A 22,464-nucleotide genomic window follows, 5' to 3' on the forward strand; every position below is an offset into this window, starting at 1 on the left:
ATATGATTTAACTAATTTCTTACCTTCCAGGATGTTTCCAACTTCGATAAAGTGCGCATTATTGCACTCTATGTTATGATTAAGAATGGCATTTCCGAGGAAAATTTAACCAAACTCTTTACGCATGCCTCACTCTCGCCCAAAGATCAGGATATGGTGCGAAATTTGAGTTTTTTGGGTATAAATGTGATTGCTGATGTAAGTAAATGAAAATTTGAAATGGGTTCATATACTACGTATTTCGGTTATATTCTATAGCATGACTCAACAGTTTGCTTCAATGCGAACTTTTTTATAAGAATCAGTCATCTTTCGATCTGAGCTTTAGAACACATCCTCACCTTAGGAAAGAATCAAGTTATAAAGTACAGGAATGTGAAAGTAGCTTAATGATATTCTGGATGAATTTGAGTAATTTTCTGACGTTCCAAGGCAAGGTTAGGTTAGGTTGAAGTGGCTGCCCGAGTACACATTTAGGCTAGTGATATTAGGCAATATGTGATATCACGAAAATACACCATAACCTTTTCTCTTCGAACCATTTTGAGGACCTGATAAAGGCAGCCAAGTCCTTGACGCAATGATCCACGACCTGGCCCAGATTATCTAGAAATGGAGCTCCAAGAAAGCGCTGCCTTGCGCCACCGACAGTTGCAGATGAGGTAAACCACGTTTCTTTGTCTTCATCATCTCTACAACTCCTCTAGCATCGACAAGGCGCTCCCAATCTTTCTGCATGCCTACCTATAAGGTAATGCCCACCTACAAATGTGGAAATTGTATCCCTACTTAGGTTGTAAACATGGCGGTATCTCTTAAGATCCCATTTTGGCCAGGCTTTCTTCGATGTCCGACACTTCGGTTTTGTTATCCATCTTTCTTCGGCTTGATGGTGCATGTGCTCTTTTGGCATTAGCTTGCATGTGCCAAGGGGCATACCTAAGCGTTATTGGTCAGGAAGCATCTGCCTAGTCGTACCCAGCCTACCGAGTTGGTCTGCAATGCAGTTTCCCCTCAATGTCTCTGTGTCTCTGGGCCCATGTGAGGTGTAAACGGTTTTGTTGGGTCATCTCTTGAAGATATCGGCGACAACTTAGTGTTAGTTCAGAATTAAACGAGTAGGAGCCAAGAGCTTTCACGGCGGCTTAGCTGTCGCTGAAAATAAAGATTTCTTTGTCGGTATTGTATGTTTCTATCCTAACTGAAGCTTCCATAATCGCTTAAACTTCTACCTGAAAGACGCTACAGTGATCGGGTGGTCTGAAGAAGAGTTGGAGGAGGTCCCTGGAGTAGACTCCACCTCCAACTTTACCGTTTAGCTTAGATCCGTCCGTGTTTATGAAAATACTGCCGTCCGCAGCAAGGCATCTATTCGACTCCGCTTTTCGCAACTGCGGTCCGTGCTAGGAGGCAGAAAAATGTATACTAAACAATACTAGATTTTCCCGTGGTTTTGTTGTAAGCCAGCTTTCAGTTTCGTATGATCACTAAGTTATAAGACATCCAAACTGTCTAGAAATGATTCTTTGTAGGTTTCTTAATCGTAAAATATTATTATAAAAATCATTGTTTTAATTATTTCTGTTAATAAACCCATCCTGATATCCAATTCCATTTCAGTCACGCAAAAAAACTTACAATGTACCACGCAAAGAACGCATCACCGAACACACCTATCAAATGTCACGTTGGACACCTGTAGTCAAGGATATTATGGAGGATTGCATTGATGATAAATTGGATCAGCGTCATTTTGCTTTTCTGGCTGGACGTGCACAGAATACCAATTATCATGCACCGACGAGGTAGGAAAATGCTATGCATACAGTTATTTACAGTTAAATGGGACAATTTAAGTAATGTTTACAATATTTATTACATGAGTTATATTTTTTGTAAGCCCTTTATTGAGGACATCAATTAAATCGTTTATTAAAAGGGCACGTGTCCATATTTCCAAATTGTTCAGCAGACAAAAAAAACGCCATGAAATGAGCTAATTTCAAAGTAAACACCAAATTTCAACGCCAATAAAATCGTATAGAAGAAACGTGGATATGTGGCATTTCAACAAGAAATAGGTGTTGATAAAAAGTAGAAAATGCAATCAAAATGTGATTTTTGGCCGGAGGTGGACATGTGTTCTTTTAATAATAAACGATTCAATTATGGAGTTTCTCTGTTTAATAAAAATTTCAAAATTAGGGAGTTCAGAATTTTGTGTATTTGACGTTGGAAAAGTGGTTATCGAAAATATGAGCTACGGATCGTGAGCAACTTTTTTTCATTTAAAATGTTTTCTTTCCACATTTTGTTTTGTATTGACAGTTGCTGATTTGCTATTCAATATTGAAAAAATTAACAATGGCTTTTGATGTTGCGTATATGCAATGACGCAGCAAATGTGTATTGTAAAAAACATACTATGCCATTTTGCAATGCAATGATGCTAGACCATTTGCACAAAATCCTGGTTTAATTTTGTACAGAAATCAAAAACAAAAATTTCTTAAAAATGTTACACTTTTTAAGTGCTTATTTAAAAATGATTACTTCGAAGTATTCAAATTCATACAAAAGTTAAAAATATGCAAAAATCGAAAAGTTTTTAGTTCTATTTTCTCCTAACTTCATAGACCTTGTAGATAATTTATTATGTATTAAATTGACGACAGGCTCATATTGCTTTATACTTTTTTTTTTGTTATTGATATTAGACAAAAATTATAAAATTTGCCACGGCATTGTTACAAGGACATATTTCTGAATTTCACTTCTTCATCAGCTAGCTTTTCGGGAGCTGAGTTTTAAACTCGAAATCCCCGACATTCGTATTGGTGTAAAGACATATGCCCCTATACACTCAGCTGTATGATTGCTCGCTTTCTAATTTATCTCTAAGTATTGCCTTTTTATTGCTATTCCTTTTATACACAAATAGGTAATGTAAGGAATATTTTTAGGCACGTTCAAAAGAACTTTATCAGTGACATTGGATTTTCTAGCAGTGCATTATTATCAATACTTACGCTGTTCACTATTACATCTATATTATTTATATGTATTTAATTAGCGAGACAAGCTCATATTGCTTTACAAAACTTTTGAAATTCAGAAGCATGTCTGTTTGCAAATTTTGTAATTTTTCTCTGATATCAACAAACTTTTTTATTTTTATTTCGAATTTTTTGAAACGGTTTTTTGGAAACAACCCGTTTGCGACGTTGTGACTTTTTTATTGTTAATTTTCGTTCTATTATATCCTTACTTTTAAAAGAAGTTTGGACAAAAAAATGTAAATCGAGGTCTAAAATATTATATAAAGCTTTTAAAATCACAATAATATTAAAAAAAAAAAATAATAATACTGAAATATTTCTTACAGTTTTTAGGAAACTTATTGTTTAAAATCTAATTTATTTTAACTATCATTTCAGTATATATTTTTTTTATAAAACTTCTGTATTCATTATTTCAATACCCTTTTCCATGCGGAAAGTTTTTCTAATTTTAAGTAACAGTTTATGTCAAACATTTTCACACTATTTACCCAGGAACTAATGAAACTTTTTTCTCTTCACAGCGCACGCTATGGTCACTGGCATAAGGATAAAGCACAGGCGCAAGTTAAGAATGTACCACGTCTCATTGTTTTCATTGTGGGCGGTGTTTCCATGTCCGAGATGCGTTGCGCCTACGAAGTTACCAATGCAGTGAAGAATTGGGAAGTGCTAATCGGTTCATCGCATATACTAACACCGGAAGGTTTTCTCAGCGATTTAGGTGCGCTCTCCAAGGAGGATTAGGATGACAGCTAAACAAATAAAGTGCAAGGGATGATTAATCTAAAAATTAGACGAATATTTATATAAGCGTACTTCAATTAAGAAAAAGAAATATTATCTATTGTATTATACTACTTACATATAAATATATATGCTATTTAGAAATTATTTATTATGGATTTCGTAAAAGGAACCGAAGATATTGTTTTAAAGTTTTTTGAAATGATACAATTTGTTTATTATTATGCGTATACATACCTGTATTATAGGGTAGCTGTATGCTAAAATGTTCATTTAACTAAGTTTATACATACTTACATATACTATTCAAAATTTAACAAATATTTTAAAACTCAAAACATAAATCCTGGCAAACTTTTCACAAACTTAAATTATAACTGTAGCACACATATTTATATGTTTATGTTGTGTGCAAACTCTATAGTTATGTAATTGCTTAAAACAATATTTAAAGGCAAGACTGCCGCATGCAATTCCAAAGTATTCGTATTGTTATATGCAAGAGTATATATATTTAAACGTGTGCCGCACGACGGTTACGCATATTTATTGAAAATTATATTTGAAAATATGAATTTATGTCGCATATTTAAATAAAATCAACACAAAACTAATTCTTAAATTATAAGTAATTGCAATTTAACTTATATACAAATGTATTTGACTTTATTAACTACAAAAAAGATATGCTTTAAAGAATAATTATATGCGAAAGTGTAAAGCTAAATACTTTAACCACTATATACTTAATTTAAAAAATATAAGAAAAATTACCAAAAACCAACAACACCGATTTTTAATTCGATAATTTGTTAAACAAAACAAAATTTAAGCAAAAGTTTATGCACATTGTAGAGAGGAAACGAATAAATTCAAGAATTGAGCAAATTATTTACTTAATAGCCGTGTTTTTTAACACGCGTATATCCGTTTACGCTTAAACTTTATATTGACTGCTAAGAGACAAACTATAAATACACCTCTGAAATTGCTGCGCATAAATTTTGTCCTACTAAATTTCAATACGCATTATACTCAGATGTAACTGAAATATGTGTCTTTGTTTCACCCTGTACACTAATTCTATGTATTATATGTGTGTCCACAATTCATCGCAACTGATTCAGCTATATGTTATACCCTATGGCCATCAGAGCGTTGCGTCTCCGCTTTTCGGTACACCCTGTTGCTGTAGCTAGTTGTTTTACCACAGCCGCTAGATGGGTTTCCTAAGCATTATCTAAGCGAAGATAGGCGTTTTTTAACACGCGCAAACGAAACGTATACGCGCGTGTTAAAAAACACGGCTAATATTAATCAATTTAACAAAACTAACTAGAGAGAAATAAACAATTAAAATATTCAATATAAAAATAATATTTTTAGCTGAGAAAAATTTATAAAATTAATTTAAAATAACAAATACAATTATCTACCACCTTAATGTTAGCGTTAAATATATACATACATACAACCAACTAACAAAATACGCTATAAAAAATTTTTGAAAGATTAAATATAAAAACTGTTATCTGTGCAATAATATCTAGGCAGTTTGTATAGATCTTAAATAACTCTCTGTACACAATATGAAACGCAATTGCTCTGGTCTAATTGGCTTTTGTGCTTTGATTTAACGAAATTCGCGCAATCTGTGAAGAAAGGCATATTTAACACAAAGAAACTACAATTAAAATTATGAAAAAACAACAATAAAAACAAAACAATGCAATAAAATTACTGTGAACACCAATTCAATTAAAATATCAACATTTCACTCAAATAACTTACTTGCAAACAAATTTATTTAAATTCCGCTAACTAAAATTCTGCAAGAACTTGAAATTTATGTATGCTAATTAATTGCAATTTAAAAAACTTAAAATTTCAAAATATACTACGACTCATTTTGAAAAACACACATAATCGTTATAAATCATTTACGCTGTCAATAAAGCTTCAAATGCAGTCTAAGATGCAGAGATTTCTCAAAAGGGTTTAAATACACACAGTTTTCTCTCGCTCGTCATCCAATTAAATTTTTCAATGCACTCAAGACGTTTTTCTTGAAGTTGAAGTAAGTCTCGTCTATGTTTTTCATTACTAAAAAGAAAGCGTCAGACGCAGCAAGAGGACTTCTAAAACAAACTTATCTATTGGAAATCCGTTCAAAATGGTATAGAAGAAAGTGAGAAGACAGATTAGCTAGCTGCTAAGCCATATGTAATCTAGATACAACAATATAATAGATTTACCTGGTTCGCTATGCGAAATAACACGAACATATGTACAATTTGCGCATAGTTGTATAAGTCGATAAAGCTTGGAATAGAATGCTATGCTTATCTGAAATGCAACATATGGACCAAGTTTATTTGTGTTCTTCGAAGTGCTTTTTTATATATATCAGCTAGAGCTGATCCGAAGGTCCTAAATTTCTTTATACAAGTCATTTGAGGCTTTGCTGGCACGCCGTTTTCAACTTTTCCAATTTCAACGAACATCAAAGTTACAATACACTAGGAGTATAAAACGCTTACCACACATACAGTGATGCTCACCTAAATAGCACACTTTTTTGCAGTATTCACTGCTGCTTTTATATCCCACTTCTGTGATGGTTTTGAATTAAAATATAATGCTCCCTTATACAATGCTGCGAAAATTCAAATACTTTAGTGCACAAACATTCGGCGCCAAAAAGGAGTCAGAAAAAACACCCTAATGGGAGCATTTAAAACCACTACGATCTCATTGAAGATACCGAAATTATTGCATTTCCTGATCTAACAATGGTAGTCCTATACGAACCTTATTTCATATTTGCAACTAAACATAAGTCCGACAAGACTAAATACGATATAAACAGCTTAATTTGCCTCTTATATGACTCTTGGATACTTTATGATGCATACGGCTCTTGGCAATTGTTTGGCTTGTTCAGAACGGTTTCCGACGTAGCTTCAAAGCAAAATTGTTAAGAAAAGAATACCGCAAATAAAAGTTGTTATTAGCTATATAAATCCTGTTTAAGGATGCCATACCAAAAATTTGCGGTTATACGGTCGCAATACAGCAGACAGTTAAAAAAAAAGACTTGCATTTGCAGACGCTCGCAGATGGCAGCATCAATTAAGCTCACGACAATTCAATTTGTCATTTTAATATAAAAAAGTGCAAGAATATATTAAACTTTGTTCGGAAACCGCTTTTCTGAATATACATATATACAGGTAGGTAGATGGATCAGAGACTGAGCTAAACGCCGTGATTATTATGAATTAGTTTACAAAACCTTACTCTATTTATACAAAAGATATCACAAAAGTTAGTTCCATAACTCCGACTTATATTCGAATGCTCATTTGGTGAATGAGGGGCAACCAAGTAAGCAGAGTAATACTTCTATTGCCGCAATACTTCTATTACGTTGAGTATACAAAAAAAAAAAAGTTTGAGGGGTTGAATTTTAGTGGCATTCGATTTTGAACTTATACTCGAATTCAAACTTACCAGAAAAGTAAAAGAACGCAGTAGTTTTGCATTTTTTATAAAAAAAAATGTGCTTTTTAGGTGAGCGCCACTGTACCTGTGTGTTTGTACTTCCAAGATTAAACATGCGCGTATACCTCTACACACTTATTTTATATGCAAAAGCAAAAAATATATAAATTCACTCACGTAAGTATCTATGTACATAGTTAAGCTTTTTATCGTATATGGAATTTAGCTAAAATAAAAATTTACCGAAAATAAAAATTTGAGTGTTGCAATACAGTATTTTACAATTTTACATTAATTAATATAGATAAATAAGGAACATTCAAAAAATTCCGGGCGCAGCAATTTCAACTCTTTCTATACATACATACCAAATACATATACAATATCTAGTTAATTCAAAAGAAATTTTAGATAATAATTAAAATAAGGAAAATATGCATAAATTAATAAAAGAAATTACAAAACACAAAAAATTACATACAACGCAAATTGAACAACCAACACGTCGCTGCACTACACCAACTTCACAAACACGTGTACACACCAACAGAAAATAAAGATATACCGCATGTTGTTTATTACATGCATTTGCATGCTTTTAATTCAATGCTCTGAACACACTTGATTAACCCACACAAAGAAACTAACACGTGCGTCCACCACTGTTTACTCACTGTGCTCTGTGGGCGCAACCAATCAATCAACATCAACGAATAACGAACCAACCAATAGGCAACAACAACAGCCGGCAATTAATGATGACATTGCAAATTGTCTTGCTTTAAGCAAATGTAAATAATATGAGGATCACACAAGACAAATCGCAGTGTTGCTGCATCGACACAGCAAATGAGACAAACGAATACATTTGTGGCGTACTTGTGGGTGGCCGCAAGCGTTTCACAGCAAAGCAGAAGCTGACTAGGTAAAGTGTAGTGCAGTATAGCGTGTATGCTAGAAAATTTCATGTATTTAAGTAGTTTAAAACTAAAAATTAAATGTTAATTGTTCATTGCTTGTTATACAAAAAAAAAATAAAACTAAGTAAATTAACGAAATAGTTCTAGTTATTAACGGTATTAAAATATCAAAATAAACGAAAAAAAGTGACTACGACGAAAATTCATATTGAAAGCGCATTGTGTAATCTTATAACATGCATTAACACATAAATATATACATATTTATATACCGTAGTTTAGTTTTTAATAAAAATTCGCATGCATAATTATAAACATACGTACATTAAACAAAAATATTATTACGTTCACTAAAAAACAACAACGCGGCGGAGTTTGAAATCCCAATAGTCGAAATGTGCGAATGTTGGCCATATGTAACGAGTAACACAATCTACTAGCAACGAGTAGTGTAAGCAGCTGTCGCACTATGGGGTGAATTGAAAAAAGTTGTCTCAAAATCAAATTTTTCAGCTGCAGTTAAGGCTAGAGTAATCAAACAAAAACACGCACGAAAGTTGTTTTCCATATGAGAAAAATCGGACATTGGTAAAAATTTTAAGTTAAAACATTGAAAAACGTTTCAGAAAAAATCAGTTTGCGCTACTTTTTTACGTTTTTTAAACGGTTTTATTTAGCTTGAGTTAACAGGCCGGCCGTTGTGAACGAATCTTGTAATTGAAATTTAAGTAACTTCCCGATAAGCTACAAGCTTGAAACTTGGAATATAGTTCAGAACCCGATGACAATGCAATAATAAGAAAAAAATCGCCGCTAGGTGGCGCAAGGATCGAGATATTCGCAAAATTCGCATTTGTGGTCCGATTTGGCTCATATTTGGAACATAATACATGCAAGAATAGAAATCGACCTGTGAAAAAAAATCGCCGCTAGGTGGCGCAAGGATCGAGATATTCGCAAAATTTGCATTTGTGGTCCGATTTGGCTCATATTTGGAACACATAATACGTGCAAGAATAGAAAGCGACCTGTGAAAAAAATCGCCGCTAGGTGGCGCATGGATCGAGATATTCGCAAAATTCGCATTTGTGGTCCGATTTGGCTCATATTTGGAACACATAATACATGCAAGAATAGAATCGCCGCTAGGTGGCGCATTGATCGAGATATTCACAAAAATCGTATTTGTGGTCCGATTTGGCTCATATTTGGAACACATAATACATGCAAGAATAAAAAGCGACTTATGAAAAAAATAGCCGCTAGGTGGCGCAAGGATCGAGATATTCACAAAAATCGAATTTGTGGTCCAACTTGGCTCATGCTTGGAACACATAATACATACAAGAATAGAAAGCGACCTATCAAAAAAAATCGCCGCTAGGTGGCGCAAGGATCGAGATATTCACAAAAATCGTATTTGCGGTCCGATTTGATTTGGTCCATATTTGGAACACATAATACATACATGAATAGAAAGCGACCTATGATGCCCGATTTGGCTCATATTTGGAACAAATATTGCATACAGCCCAGTAGAAGTGACATCAAAATATTTTGGAGTTGGAGGAGGGACTAGCATACGTGGCGCAGAGTCGAGTAAAGTCTTTGGAAGGATTATGTATTGAGGACTTAGGTTGTAACAAATTGTCAGGAAAGAGTCCTTGTAATAATGAGTCACTAAATGAACTAAATAGAATGAGAAATAATAGGCAATTAAATAAAGACTAAAAACTTGAAAATAAAATAATTTAAAAAAAATTTTTAAGTTAATCGGTTTTATTGAAAACAATACTTACATGAAATAATAATAATACGAAAAGCTAGAAAATAATTAGGTAGGTCCTAGGTACTAGTCATCACACCCCTTATCAATCTAGGGCGTTGATCAGACAATTAAATAAAAGTGTTGGACGCGTCATATTTCTATTGATAGTCATAAGTAAAACCAACTGAACCTTAATCAGGTTATGCTACGCCTCACATTTTTAGAAATTTCACGCGCCCAACGCTTTTATTTAATTGTCTGATCAACGCCCTAGATTGATAAGGAGTATGATGACTAGTACCTAGGACCTACCTAATTATTTTCTAGCTTTTCGTATTATTATTATTTCATGTAAGTATTGTTTTCAATAAAACCGTTTAACTTAAAAATTTTTTTTAAATTATTTTATTTACTATAAAAAAAAAAACTAAAACTTTCTCCTAAAACCAAACCTATTGTAGATTTTGAAATACTGAACTCGAATATGTAAAAAATAGTATCGCTTCTAACAAAAATTTTCACTTTAAATAATAAAGTTTAAGCTATTGGACTCTGGTACAACTTGTTTAACCGAATATTTATTCCGTTACTAATTAACTATTTTGAATTGGCCGCTCCATGAGGACCTCACATAGACTGAATGAGTCCGTAGTGTTTACAAATCAACTAACAATTTAAAAAAAATTTAAATACTATCCTTAAGTTTGAATAGTTTTCAATATGATAAAAGGCGAATGCAATTAAATTTTTTAAAATATAGTAGTGAAAAACTTGTTTGAAAACTAATTTTTAAATTCCAAATCACATTAATTATAGATTTTGAGATGCTCATGTATGCCATCGTTTTAGGTGTAATCATTTGTGTTTCTACAAAGCGAAAAATCTTTCCATCCCTCCATTGCCATACCTACCAGACAAAAGCTTACAAGGAGAATCGCTGTCGCAAATGTTCAGAGAATGGAATAAAAGTTTGTTTGTTTGTTGTTCACGGTAAATAAATTGAATTGATTGGCGCCCACCGTGGTGTGATGGCAGCGTGCTCCGCCTACCACACCGTATGCCTGGGTTCACACCCCGGGCAAAGCAACATCAAAAACATTTTAGAAATAAGGTATTTCAATTAGAAGAAAATTTTTCTAAGCGGGGTCGCCCCCCGGCAGTGTTTGGCAAGCGCTCCGGGTGTATTTCTGCCATGAAAAGCTCTCAGTGAAAACAGATCTGACTTGCGGATGACCCTCGGAGTCGGCATAAAACATGTAGGTCCCATCCGGTCAATTTTTAGGGAAAATCAAGGGGAGTACCACGCAAATTGGAAGAGGAGCTCGGCCTTAGATCTCTTCGGAGGTTATCGCGCCTTGCATTTATTTTTTTTCGCCTTGAATTGCCCAATTGTACAGGAAATCGGACTACATATTAATTAATTTCACCATTAACAAATGCCCTGAAAACCTCTCAATGGCATGACCTTTGGCGGCCTTTGAAGTTAAAATTTCTGTTGTAATCCATGTTGTATTTTATACATTCGAGTTCAGCGACTCACAATCTATATTAAATTAAGTTTTAAGAAAAAAATCTTCTAGCTAATTTTTAAAAAAACGAAAAATAATTTTTTTTGGCAAAAATTAGCCTTTCAATAATGTTTTGTTTGATAACCATTACCATTGCGTCGCACGGGAGGTAAATTATAACAAAAAACACCCAAAGAAAAAACACAAAAAAAAATCAATAAGATAAATACGAACGAATATGCGAGCAATTGATTAAAACTCCCATCGCCATTGTTTCAAAAAAGCGTACATAATATTTTCTAATGGGCTAAAAATTAGGATTAACATATCCACTACCAGGCTAGTATTTACCCGGTATTAAAGTCTTCTCAGCACAAGAAGAAGCGCCCTAACTAAACAAAGACTTATAGCGAGAATTCGACAAAATTCAATATGTTTTTTTTTTGATGGTTGACGAGATATCAAAAATCGGACTTCAATGCAATCGATTTAGATTGAAGGGAATATTTATCATTATTTTATTTTTCAACGAACGCTTGACGTTGCCACACTGTGACCGAAAAATGTGATACTCTATCATAGTTTCATTGCCGTAAAATACGCAGCTTGGGCACATTCTATATTTGATATATCCATACATTTGTAGCTGGTAACTGTTTATATCTGTGGCCACAAGCAATAATCGCCTAAGCCCTATCCTTTTAAATGGGACTTAGGCGATACATATGTACATTGATATGAAGTATTTGGTTCGAAGACATGCTTGGCGTTATATCGCTTTAAGATTTGCATACATTTTCTGCATTTTTCATAAAAGCAGCTCTTTTATGGCTAAGAAATCTTTACATGCATTACAATTATTCATCCATGCATAAAAGGAGACAAAATTCAAAATTGCGACTTACCATCTTCATTCATATTTCAGCTTTTTACTAAACACCAAAATTGCATGCCGATTCCCTCTGTGCCTAGTACTAAGTGCAAAGCGGTTTATTTAGCTGCAAAATTATAAATTCTTAATATTGAATTGGCAAAACCAAAACTAAATGTGCTTTTGAAAAGTTCTTGAATTTTGCAACCAGATTTCACAAAGAAAAACTTTATACTAAAATTAGATGATATTCTTGTTTAAGTTCAAAGTTAATTTCTAAGATAACGAGTAAAAGTAGTTAGGGCTGTCATGGAATCCAAGTCGGTTTTGCGTTTTGTCGGAATTACAAACCAATATTCATTTAAATTGGTGGCATAAAACCGTATTGGTTTTGCTCTTTTCGAATGTAAATAAAAGCGATGTTCGAATCAGCTGTTTTGCGATTCACCGGCAATTTTGATGTTAATTTTTTTGGCAAAATTTTATAAAGTTGTTTTGTGCATTTAAACAGAAATAAACAAATTTATTGACATCAAAATGGCATCAGTAGTTGTAGCATTTATATTATTGGAAGAAGAAAGTTGCGAGAGGGTCAAAAGGAAAATTTTGAGAGATCGCAGCAATCCATTTAAGTTGCCAGAGACAGCGTAATTAAAAATATTTCTTAATGTGGGTTTCTAAATATTTATAGTGAATTTGCAGTTACATTGCATACTATCGCATAAACAAAGAGGCTTTCCGAATGGTATTGGACACCACTGAAGGACGCTTAACCCGCTCGAAAGTTCTGCCAGTGCTGCAACTAGCAGTTACGTTACGATTTTTAGCTGAAGGATCCTATTTTTTTATTTTTTTATCCTATCAAACATCAGTTGGCAGGGATTCTAGCATGAGTGTTGAAAGAAGCACTGTGTCAACGATTTTAGATGATGTGCTTCGTGAAGCCCTTCGCAATATCTGGATGTTTCTCCATAAATTCAGTCAAATACTGTTTTGCATTAAATTTTTATGTTTTCCCCCTATTAAGAATAAAAATATATGTAAATTTACATTTATTTTTATAAAATAAACCTTTATTTACTTACATTTTTAGAAAATACTCAACTGCAAGAGAAATACAACTAGGAAAAAATGAAATCCAACAGCATTTAACTGATTGGATTGTTTCCGATAGCAAAATCGATATTATCGGATTCTGTGACACCTAAAACCGACACTAATTCCAATTCCAACATTAAACCGATAGCATTGGATTTCATGACACCAAAGTAATTATTTTGTCGTTTTTAAATCCGATTCCGACAACAATTGGATTCCATGACAGCCCTGAGTATTTAAATATTCAAATACGGTTGTGCTTTATGTATCGATCTTTACAGCAGAGGGCCCACTGTGCGTCTATGCGCTGCACTCAACTCGTTCGTTCGTTATACAAGGAAATTGCCGCGCAAAATTTATTAAAAGTGCAATAAATCAAACATTTTATCATTCAAAAGCAAACGCTGAAACAAGTGAGGTAAACGATTTATGTGTGTTTAAATAGGTACATATTTATATATTTAAAAAAAAGAACAAGAACAAATTCATACATTGGCAACATTAAAAACGCCTCATTGATAACAACAAACGAAATATGCAATATATTCGTACATAATTTAGTCAATTTTATTGTAATTAACCTTGTAAGTGCGGTACGTTTTTATAGCATAAGGAAATTTTTTATGCCGCCCTACTCGCCTCGGGTTTTTAAAAAGCATTCAAAAGAAAATATAAATTCGCAACAAAAAACAAATTTTAATTTCAAATTATAACTTAAAAAGCAGTCGAAAGTATATGTTGCTGTTCTAAAATGCTATAGAAAACACAAATTATGCGAATTTCGTTCAAATCAAAAGTGGAATAATGCGAAGGACTTAAGGAATGTATAAGAAAAGATAAAATATTAAGAATTAAGTGTTACATTTAAAACAAGAAGTATATAATTATATATAAAAATTTTTAGAAATCCAAATACTATAAAATTGTTAATTAAAACTCGTAAAACCTTACATATATGTATAACATAGTTGAAAGATTGATTTCAGTTATGGCGCGATTAGTATAATTTAGAGAAGGCACAAAATCGGACGAGGCGGTAAAATGCAAAAAACGAGCAGATGGTCGTTTTCTCATGTAAACTTTAAAATATGAACTAAAAATGTTTTATCGCACGGATAAACCTTAAATTTGGCATGAGAAAACGGTCCTAATTTATTTAATTTAATATTTTGAGATGTTATTAAAAAATTATGTCAAAGCTTTTAACATAGAATATATTAACACAAGTGCACATTTAAATATATATACATAAGTACATTTTAAAAGGTACACACGCGTAGAATTTAGTAAAAAAAATATACTCTATAATAGACGATACACAAGCGAGCACTTCAACATTAAATTACACCTCAATTAAGTTAAAAAATTAGTTTAAACAACTGAAAAAACTTTACGGTGTAGAAAATAAGTAATTAATTCAATTTAAACTTTGAAACTAAAAAAGTCCTACGGTATACATACATATACAACCAGAAAATTCATTAAAAAGCTTTAAACCAAAAGCATTAATTTAAAATGGTACAGTACGATCTAAAAAAAAAACATAAATTACTTTCATTTAATAACATTAAAATAATTTTGTTATGCATACTAATTATTAAAAAAAAAAATACATATATATATGTGACCCGGCCTATGAAAAGGTGGCTTGTGAAACAAAAAACAGCTGTTAACAGCTGTTTCTCGCAATTTCTTTTTGGAGTCATTAGCCACCTTTTCATAGGCCGGGTCACATATATATTTCACGATATATTACTATAATATCTGCTAATTAAAAAAACTTACACATTTATTTATATCTTGTTGAACAAAAATTAAGTTAATATATATACTATATTTCGCTATGATTTCGTCAGCGGATAAGTTTTATTTAGCTGAATAATCAAATGCAAAACAACTTGTGTAATAAAACACATTCAAGTAATTAATGGTCTAACTATATAGAAAATATATAAAAATTCCCGAGACAAAAAACCAAAGGTATGAATAAATTCCTCTACAGAGAAAATGCGACATAAAAAGATAAATTAATATGTATAAATAAAATGTCATATAATTGATGTATATACTATATTATGCATGTAAATTATGTAGTATGATTCAATGTGATTCCGGATAGCAGAAACTTTTGTCAAACCAATACTTTTAATGGTAGATACAGATAAATAAAAAAACAAAACACCAAAACCAAGAAAAACAGTTTAATTTGTTTTAATCGACAACGAAGTTTTGATATTTTCTGTTTTGGCGTTCCAGCCGCGGCGCTGATATATTGCCTGCTGAGCTTTCAAATACGGCGGCGAGGAGTTGGTAAGGCGCATGCATCAGCTTCTTCGCAAAATATGTGGGGACGAGTGCATGCCCGACGATTGGAATCTAAATGCTCTTTTAACAGTCCACAAGAAGGGGGATAGTGCAAACTGCACCAACTAGCGCGGAATCAGGTTTATTAATATCGCATATAAGGTCCTGTCAAGTGTATTGTGCGAAAGATTGAAGCCCACCGTGAATCAACTGATTGGACCTTATCAGTACGACTTCAGACCTGGTAAATCTACCATCGACCAGATTTTCACAATACGCCAAACCTTGGAAAAACCCCGCGAAAAAAAAAATCGACACACATCACCTCTTCGACAGCACGAAAAGGAGCTACTTATATGCCGCTATGTCTGAATTTGGTTTCCCCGCAAAACTTATACGGCTGTGCAAAATGACGTTGAGCAACACCATCAGCTCAGTCAGAATTGGGAAGGACCTCTCCGAGCCGTTCGAAACTAAACGAGGTTTCAGACAGGGTGATCCCCCTATCGTGCGATTTCTTCTATTTGATGCTGGAGAAAATTATACTAGCTGCAGAACTTAACCGCTCTGGAATAATATTCTATAAAAGCGTGCAATTACTGGCGTATGCTGATGACATTGATATCATCGGCCTAAACACCCGCGCCGTTAGTTCTGCTTACTCCAAACTGGAAAAAGAAGCGGTAAAGATGAGTTTGATGGTGAATGAGGACAAAACGAAGTACCTGTTGTCATCGGGCAAAGAGTCAGCGCATATGCGCCTTGGCAACCACTCTACTGTTGGCAGCCATAATTTCAAAATAGTAAGACTTCGTTTATTTGGAAACCAGCATCAACACTAGCAACAACATCAGCTCTGAAATACAGCGAAGGCTCACTCTTGCCAGTAAGTGCTACTTTGGACTAGGTAGGCAATTGAAAAGTAAAGTCCTCTCGGCAAATGAAAATCATACTCTACAAGTCACTTATCGTACCCGTACTGCTATATGGGGCAGAAGCATGTACCATGACAACAGCAGATGAAGCGGCTCTGGGAGTGTTCGAGAGAAAAATTCTTCGAAAGATTTATGGACCTCTACGCGTTGGCGATGGCGAGTACCGAAGAAGATTTAACGATGAGCTGTACGAGCTATACGCAGACATCAACATAGTCCAGCGAATTAAAACGCAGCGGCTGCGCTGGCTAGGCCATGTTATGCGAATGAAAGATGACGCTCCGGCCAAGAAAGTGTTTCTATCGGAACCCGCCTATGAAAGCAGAGGTAGAGGACGGCCCCCACTCCGTTGGAAGGATCGGGTGGAAAACGATTTAAACTCCCTTGGTGAGGCCAATTGGCGCCGGTTGACAATTAGAAGAAGCGACTGGCGCACCTTGTTGGACGGCCATAAACGTTTAAACGGTTAAGCACCAATTAGGTAAGTAAGTTCCAACCCGTTGAAATGCAATCACGATTTGCGACTGTACGGCGACACACGCGAAATTTCGCGCCACGCTTTACATTCGCCAATGAACATAAAGCACAGGACTCAAGTTGTTGTTAAACACAATACAAGGCTTTATAGCTTAACAGCTTCCTTAATTCAATTGCTAACCTCACGCACCTGAGGCGAATCCTGTTACAAAAATGCATGTAGGCGAGGTTTTGGGGACCGACCCCATATTTCTCATGGAATCAATTGGTGCGGATGGTTTGGCCTAGAGGGTTCAATATGGTCATATTAAATCGTTCCAAAGATGGTTGGACTAGTACCTTTGTGTTGCCTGTTAGCAGAACGTACTGGATCTATATACGGCAAAGGACCATCAACATCTCCAAAACTTTTGCTACGAGAACAAGAACATAGATGCCTACTTTCCACTTTAAAATTGTTCAAAGCCAAAAACCTACAAAATCAAGAGATCTTCAACCTGTCGCTATACACTTCTGTCATAATGAAGCCTGCGATTGGTCCACAACCATTAAAGTAATGTCGACCAAAATTTCTCTTTAGTAGTGAAGCCATCTAAGGTGGTACCAATCCTGTATTTCATCTCAAATATGCGACCCGCTACATATAAACATGAATGCCATAAAATTCTTGCAGGCACCAACATATGGCGTTTCCTTTTCTAGAAAATATCTTACTCTCATGTTGTACTCTCGAGTTCGAACTTTTGAACTAGGTCGCCCGGCGCTTTGCAAAGTGGCTGAATTTGTAGGTAATTTTACCGCGTTTATTAATCAGTGGGAAATATTTTGTGAAAAGAGCACATAAACTAGAAGCAAGCTGAGAACTTACAGGGTGACATTATTATTTCCAGAAAAGAAAACGCCAATAACAAAAACATCCAGATTAGACGCGGATTTAATGAACGCTACAACTTCGAGAGAATGGTACCCATGGCATAACATTACCAATTAAGGTCCTTAAATAGTCAGTTATGACATGCGTCTCCATGAGCTCGAATAAACGCTTATCGCATCCAATTTGAATACATGCTCCACAAGCTGCTTGAATGATGGGCAGACATTAGTGGAATTTAGGAACGAAATTCAAGACGAATTAAACCAGGGCTGCCTCCTGTGGATTAATATATTTTTTTATATCGAACCTCCCCTCCCCACCGGAAGATAGTGCCACAATGAAATTACATTGATGAGCTTTGCTCCAAAACAAACAGTTATCTCTCCAATGTTTGGCGCTTGTTAGTTCACGACGAAGGTATGATTACGATGAAGCATTCACGACAAATTATTTGCAGTCAACAATTAAAGAATTCTGGTAAGTACTTTATATAAAACACAATGACGACCAACATAATCCAGCACAGGAGGTGTTCCTATCGATAAGCGACTAAAGTTAAGAAATAAGGATGCTCCCACTTAGTTGGAAAAGTCAGGGGAAGTTTGATTTGGACGCTCATACGGGTGGTTATGTTGGGAGCTCTTGGAGAAAAGACAATAAGATCTTGTTGCCACATTTTAAGGCAATCTGTTGGCCAATATGAAGAGTGTGGTCTTAGAATCAACGAATCTCTTAAAAAAAAAGATAATCGGGAATAAAAAGAAGTTTGTTTTGACAATTGAGTCAAGTGCGAGTGAGTAAGGACTTCTTTTTACCTTTCTCGCATTCGAACGTCGTTTTGCGATCGAATAGAATTCGTTGGCTACGTTCACTGAACTCATAATACCAAATTACGATAGCAGCTATACGTTCACGTAACACGTAATACCAAACAAGCACTTTCAAGAGACGAGTGCTATTCAGTTCATGGAACACGTATATGTCTTATAGTCCCGGCCCAGGTAGTTGCTCACAACAACACATAAACTCTTTAAGGTTTTCGTCATAATTGTGCTACTTAACGCGAAAAAATGACAAGCGATATTTTTTAAAATGTTGTTCTCATTAATTTATTGATTTTATTTTTATAACTTGTTAAATATACACAACTTAGCATGACTATCATTATTACAATACTTAATTAAAAAAAATTGTATGTGTATATGTATTTAAATTAATTTTTTTTTACACTAATTGAAGCAATTACAAAATAGGAATAAAATAGAGTATGATATTAAAAAAATTCCGCATCACGTATTGTTACAATAACAATAGCACGCACATATGTAGATATAACTATTTAATTATATTTAAATATTTATTTATTTACAAAACGGAGTTAAATACAGACATATTTGTATTTGGAAAAAGCGTAAGAGAAAGCAAGAAAAACTACGACTCAGGGCCGTTTTTTCGATGTTGATTTAACACTTTGGTAAAAGTCGTTGGTAGAAATTATGATCGTGTGGACACAAACATTCTTACAATTTGCCTATTTGTGTCACATCATCAAATTCGCTATTGAATATAAAATAATCACAATCACCGCACCGAGATTTCCGAATAATGGCGCTTTCAGCGTACACACCTTTTTTAATACATTGCAAACATGTTTTCGTCAGTTGAGTGCTGGAAATTTGGTTTTATGTGCGGCGAGTTGGGCCAACTGCCACATGAAATACTTATACTAGGTTCAAACAGAAAAATAAATGAAGGAAATTTCGATTTAAATTGAGTGGTGTTCATACAACTCAATTTAGCTTACACAATAGTAATTTGATAGCTGGTTGGCTCACATCTTCAGCAAGAACATAACTTTGTTCAGACTGTCAAAAAGTGCGTGTTGGTATTAGGCGAATGTAATGGAATGAAAACATAAAGCTTTGAAATGTTTGTGAGTTGTAAGAAAATGTGTTCAATGATTTGGTTTCGTTTTGAGTTTTCCCATCTTCTTTTGACAATCCCTACTCCAGTGAAATAAAAATAATCAAATCAGTTGATGAGATCAGCCAACCATATAGTAGAGCCCTGCGTAACTGACGTTTAAATCTACTCAATAAAACACTTTACAAGGTTGCATTTGCAGTTTGAAACAATTTATTACGCACTTTTTTAAATTGGCAGTTTATTATTACAATTTATTATATGATAAATTGCATAATAAATTGCCCCAACAGTACAAATTGCCAATTTGGTGTATGTTTGTACATAGTATTATTACCTTATGGAATATTAAGAGGAAACATTGGATTCATAACCAACACTTGAAAATGTCAAATAATTGCCAGACACATTGTGGATAAAACAAGTGTGATAATTTATCCGTCAACTTCCTGACAGGATGTTCAAGATGGCTATTTTTTGGCAGCGTTTTGACAGGATGTTCAATAGGGCGGGCTATCTTCAGCGAATGATAGAAAGAAATACAGAATGAGACCACGATAGTCAATTAAAAATCGGGTGGGCGGTTATATTTGTAATTTTGATATCTATGCAGAAGTTATCACACTTGTCTTATCCACAATAGATACAGAGATAGCCGAATAAACACGTCGAGTTCATGCAGCTTATTTATGCTTAGTAATTTGACGTGAAATGCAAACCGTGAAGTGGATCAAAAATTCTCAAAAAGTTATCACGTTACGTTCAGAAAGTTATCACTCAACGATTGATGAAGTTCTGATTGCTGAAAGCGCCCAATTTGTCTAGTAAATCAAACGCACGCATTGCATTTTGACGTGACGTCACGCTCGTGGATCGTTCTTGATAGAAATCAATCACCCTGCAGTCGTTTGTGAAATGAGTTCCGTTAGTGTACCAAAATTAGCATAAAGTAACCGGTTTTAAGTTTTTGATTTAGAAATATTTTGAAAAGAAAAAAATACTTACAAATTTTTGGGTTCTTCTTCAGTTTTGCTATTTTTTACATAAAAATATAGTTCACAAAAAAGTGACGGTTTTTGATTGAAAAGTCTGTTTTAAAAATTTCGATCGAAGATATCTGATCGGCTTTTTAATTAAAAAAAAAAAATAAAGCCGAACGAAAACCGCTTGACTTAGTTTTAATTTTAGTTATTCCTGTGATTTTATTTTTCTGCTTTTTATTTTATTAGATTTTTTCAGATTGAAACAATTAATGTAAGGTACAATTTGGTAATTTAGGTATTTATAACTAATTTTACTTCACCAAAGTGTTTCTTTGACATTTTTATTTTTTCCAAACAACGACCTGTACCAAACTATAGGAAACTTAATTGAATTTTAATTTTTTGACAGATATTATGGGAAATAATTGCTCGTTTATACAAATTTCTTATTATAACTTGCTATCGCTTAGCACAGGCTACAACTACAAAAATAATTTAGATTTTAAACGCTAAATCATACCTTAGTATTATTAACTTCACCGCTATACATATTTATTAAATTAAGACATTGTAATGCAGACTTGCCAGACATCACAAAAAATATTAGAAATTTAACTTAAAAGAAAATTTATTGTGTCTATTTTTCTATGTTCGCTTCCTATCTTTTACTAAATACTAAATTTAATCAGGCGTGTATCATTCTTATCATGTTTAAAAGACTTTTTTGTTTTCTTTTCTTATTTTTAAATTATTAAAGGCTAATTTTACAATTTAAAATACGAACACCAACAAAGGCGATAGAATTGTCGTACTTGACGTTGCCGCTTTTTTTAGTAGGGACGGCCGTTTGTGGTATTGCCGTAGTAGGAGGGCCGTTCGGGTAGTTTGGGCGGCGCATTCGGCATGGGGCGACTGAAGAAAGAAAAAAAATTGAGTTATCAATCGATTTCAAAAATTAATTCAGAATTGGAGTTTTAAATGAAAAAAATCAACTGTGCAGAAAAGCAAGAATTATTTCATAAACAACAAAAAAATTATTATTAATGTGTTATACAATCAAATATTTTTACATTCTTTTAAAATTAAGCGAAAAACTCACCTCGACCGTTAGACAATAATACGAGTGTATTGTTGTGGAAGCGTGAAAAGGTTGATAAATAGGAAAAGCAAACCAGCACCAGGAAGAAAAGAAGGTATATCTAGATAGGTACTACAAGTTAGCTATCAGATTTGCAAACATTTGTAGTTGTTTTTGAACTGCATAATTATGAATTTTGTGAAAAATGTTATTTGAGTATGCTATGTATGAAAGATCGTGCTATGATTTATGATATGTTGCATTTAAATTTTAAATACTCGTATTTACTTACAAACACCTTCCTTTTTTTTTTTAATGACCTGACGAGAGTTGGTGCCAGCCTTGCTTAGCTGACACGCCGCAGAACAGAAAAAACGCATAAAAATATGTTGTCTGCGCATTGAAAGAGAGCAAT

At 33.9% G+C, this 22,464-nt stretch overlaps 2 protein-coding genes across 5 annotated transcripts in view; one reads left to right on the top strand and one right to left on the bottom strand.

The window, feature by feature from the left end:
- The window catches only part of Rop (Syntaxin-binding protein Rop), a 45,379-nt gene extending 29,707 nt beyond the window's left edge, over positions 1-15,672 (top strand). For 2 of the 3 annotated variants that reach the window (XM_067780066.1, XM_067780065.1), the window contains exons 8-10: positions 31-198; positions 1,621-1,805; positions 3,584-15,672. In XM_067780066.1, the coding sequence (XP_067636167.1) occupies positions 31-198; positions 1,621-1,805; positions 3,584-3,806 (576 nt within the window). In that variant the 3' untranslated portion in view covers positions 3,807-15,672. The remainder of the gene's footprint in view (positions 1-30; positions 199-1,620; positions 1,806-3,583) is intronic. The other variant, XR_010952233.1, reaches the window with a different exon arrangement.
- A 3,476-nt stretch (positions 15,673-19,148) lies between these two features.
- The window catches only part of shi (dynamin-1 shibire), an 87,395-nt gene continuing 84,079 nt past the window's right edge, over positions 19,149-22,464 (bottom strand). For both annotated transcript variants that reach the window (XM_067780071.1, XM_067780069.1), the window contains one exon: positions 19,149-21,883. In XM_067780071.1, the coding sequence (XP_067636172.1) occupies positions 21,802-21,883 (82 nt within the window). In that variant the 3' untranslated portion in view covers positions 19,149-21,801. The remainder of the gene's footprint in view (positions 21,884-22,464) is intronic.

Source organism: Eurosta solidaginis, chromosome 4 (genome assembly GCF_040869045.1).
Source record: "Eurosta solidaginis isolate ZX-2024a chromosome 4, ASM4086904v1, whole genome shotgun sequence".
In the NCBI taxonomy this organism is placed as follows: domain Eukaryota; kingdom Metazoa; phylum Arthropoda; class Insecta; order Diptera; family Tephritidae; genus Eurosta; species Eurosta solidaginis.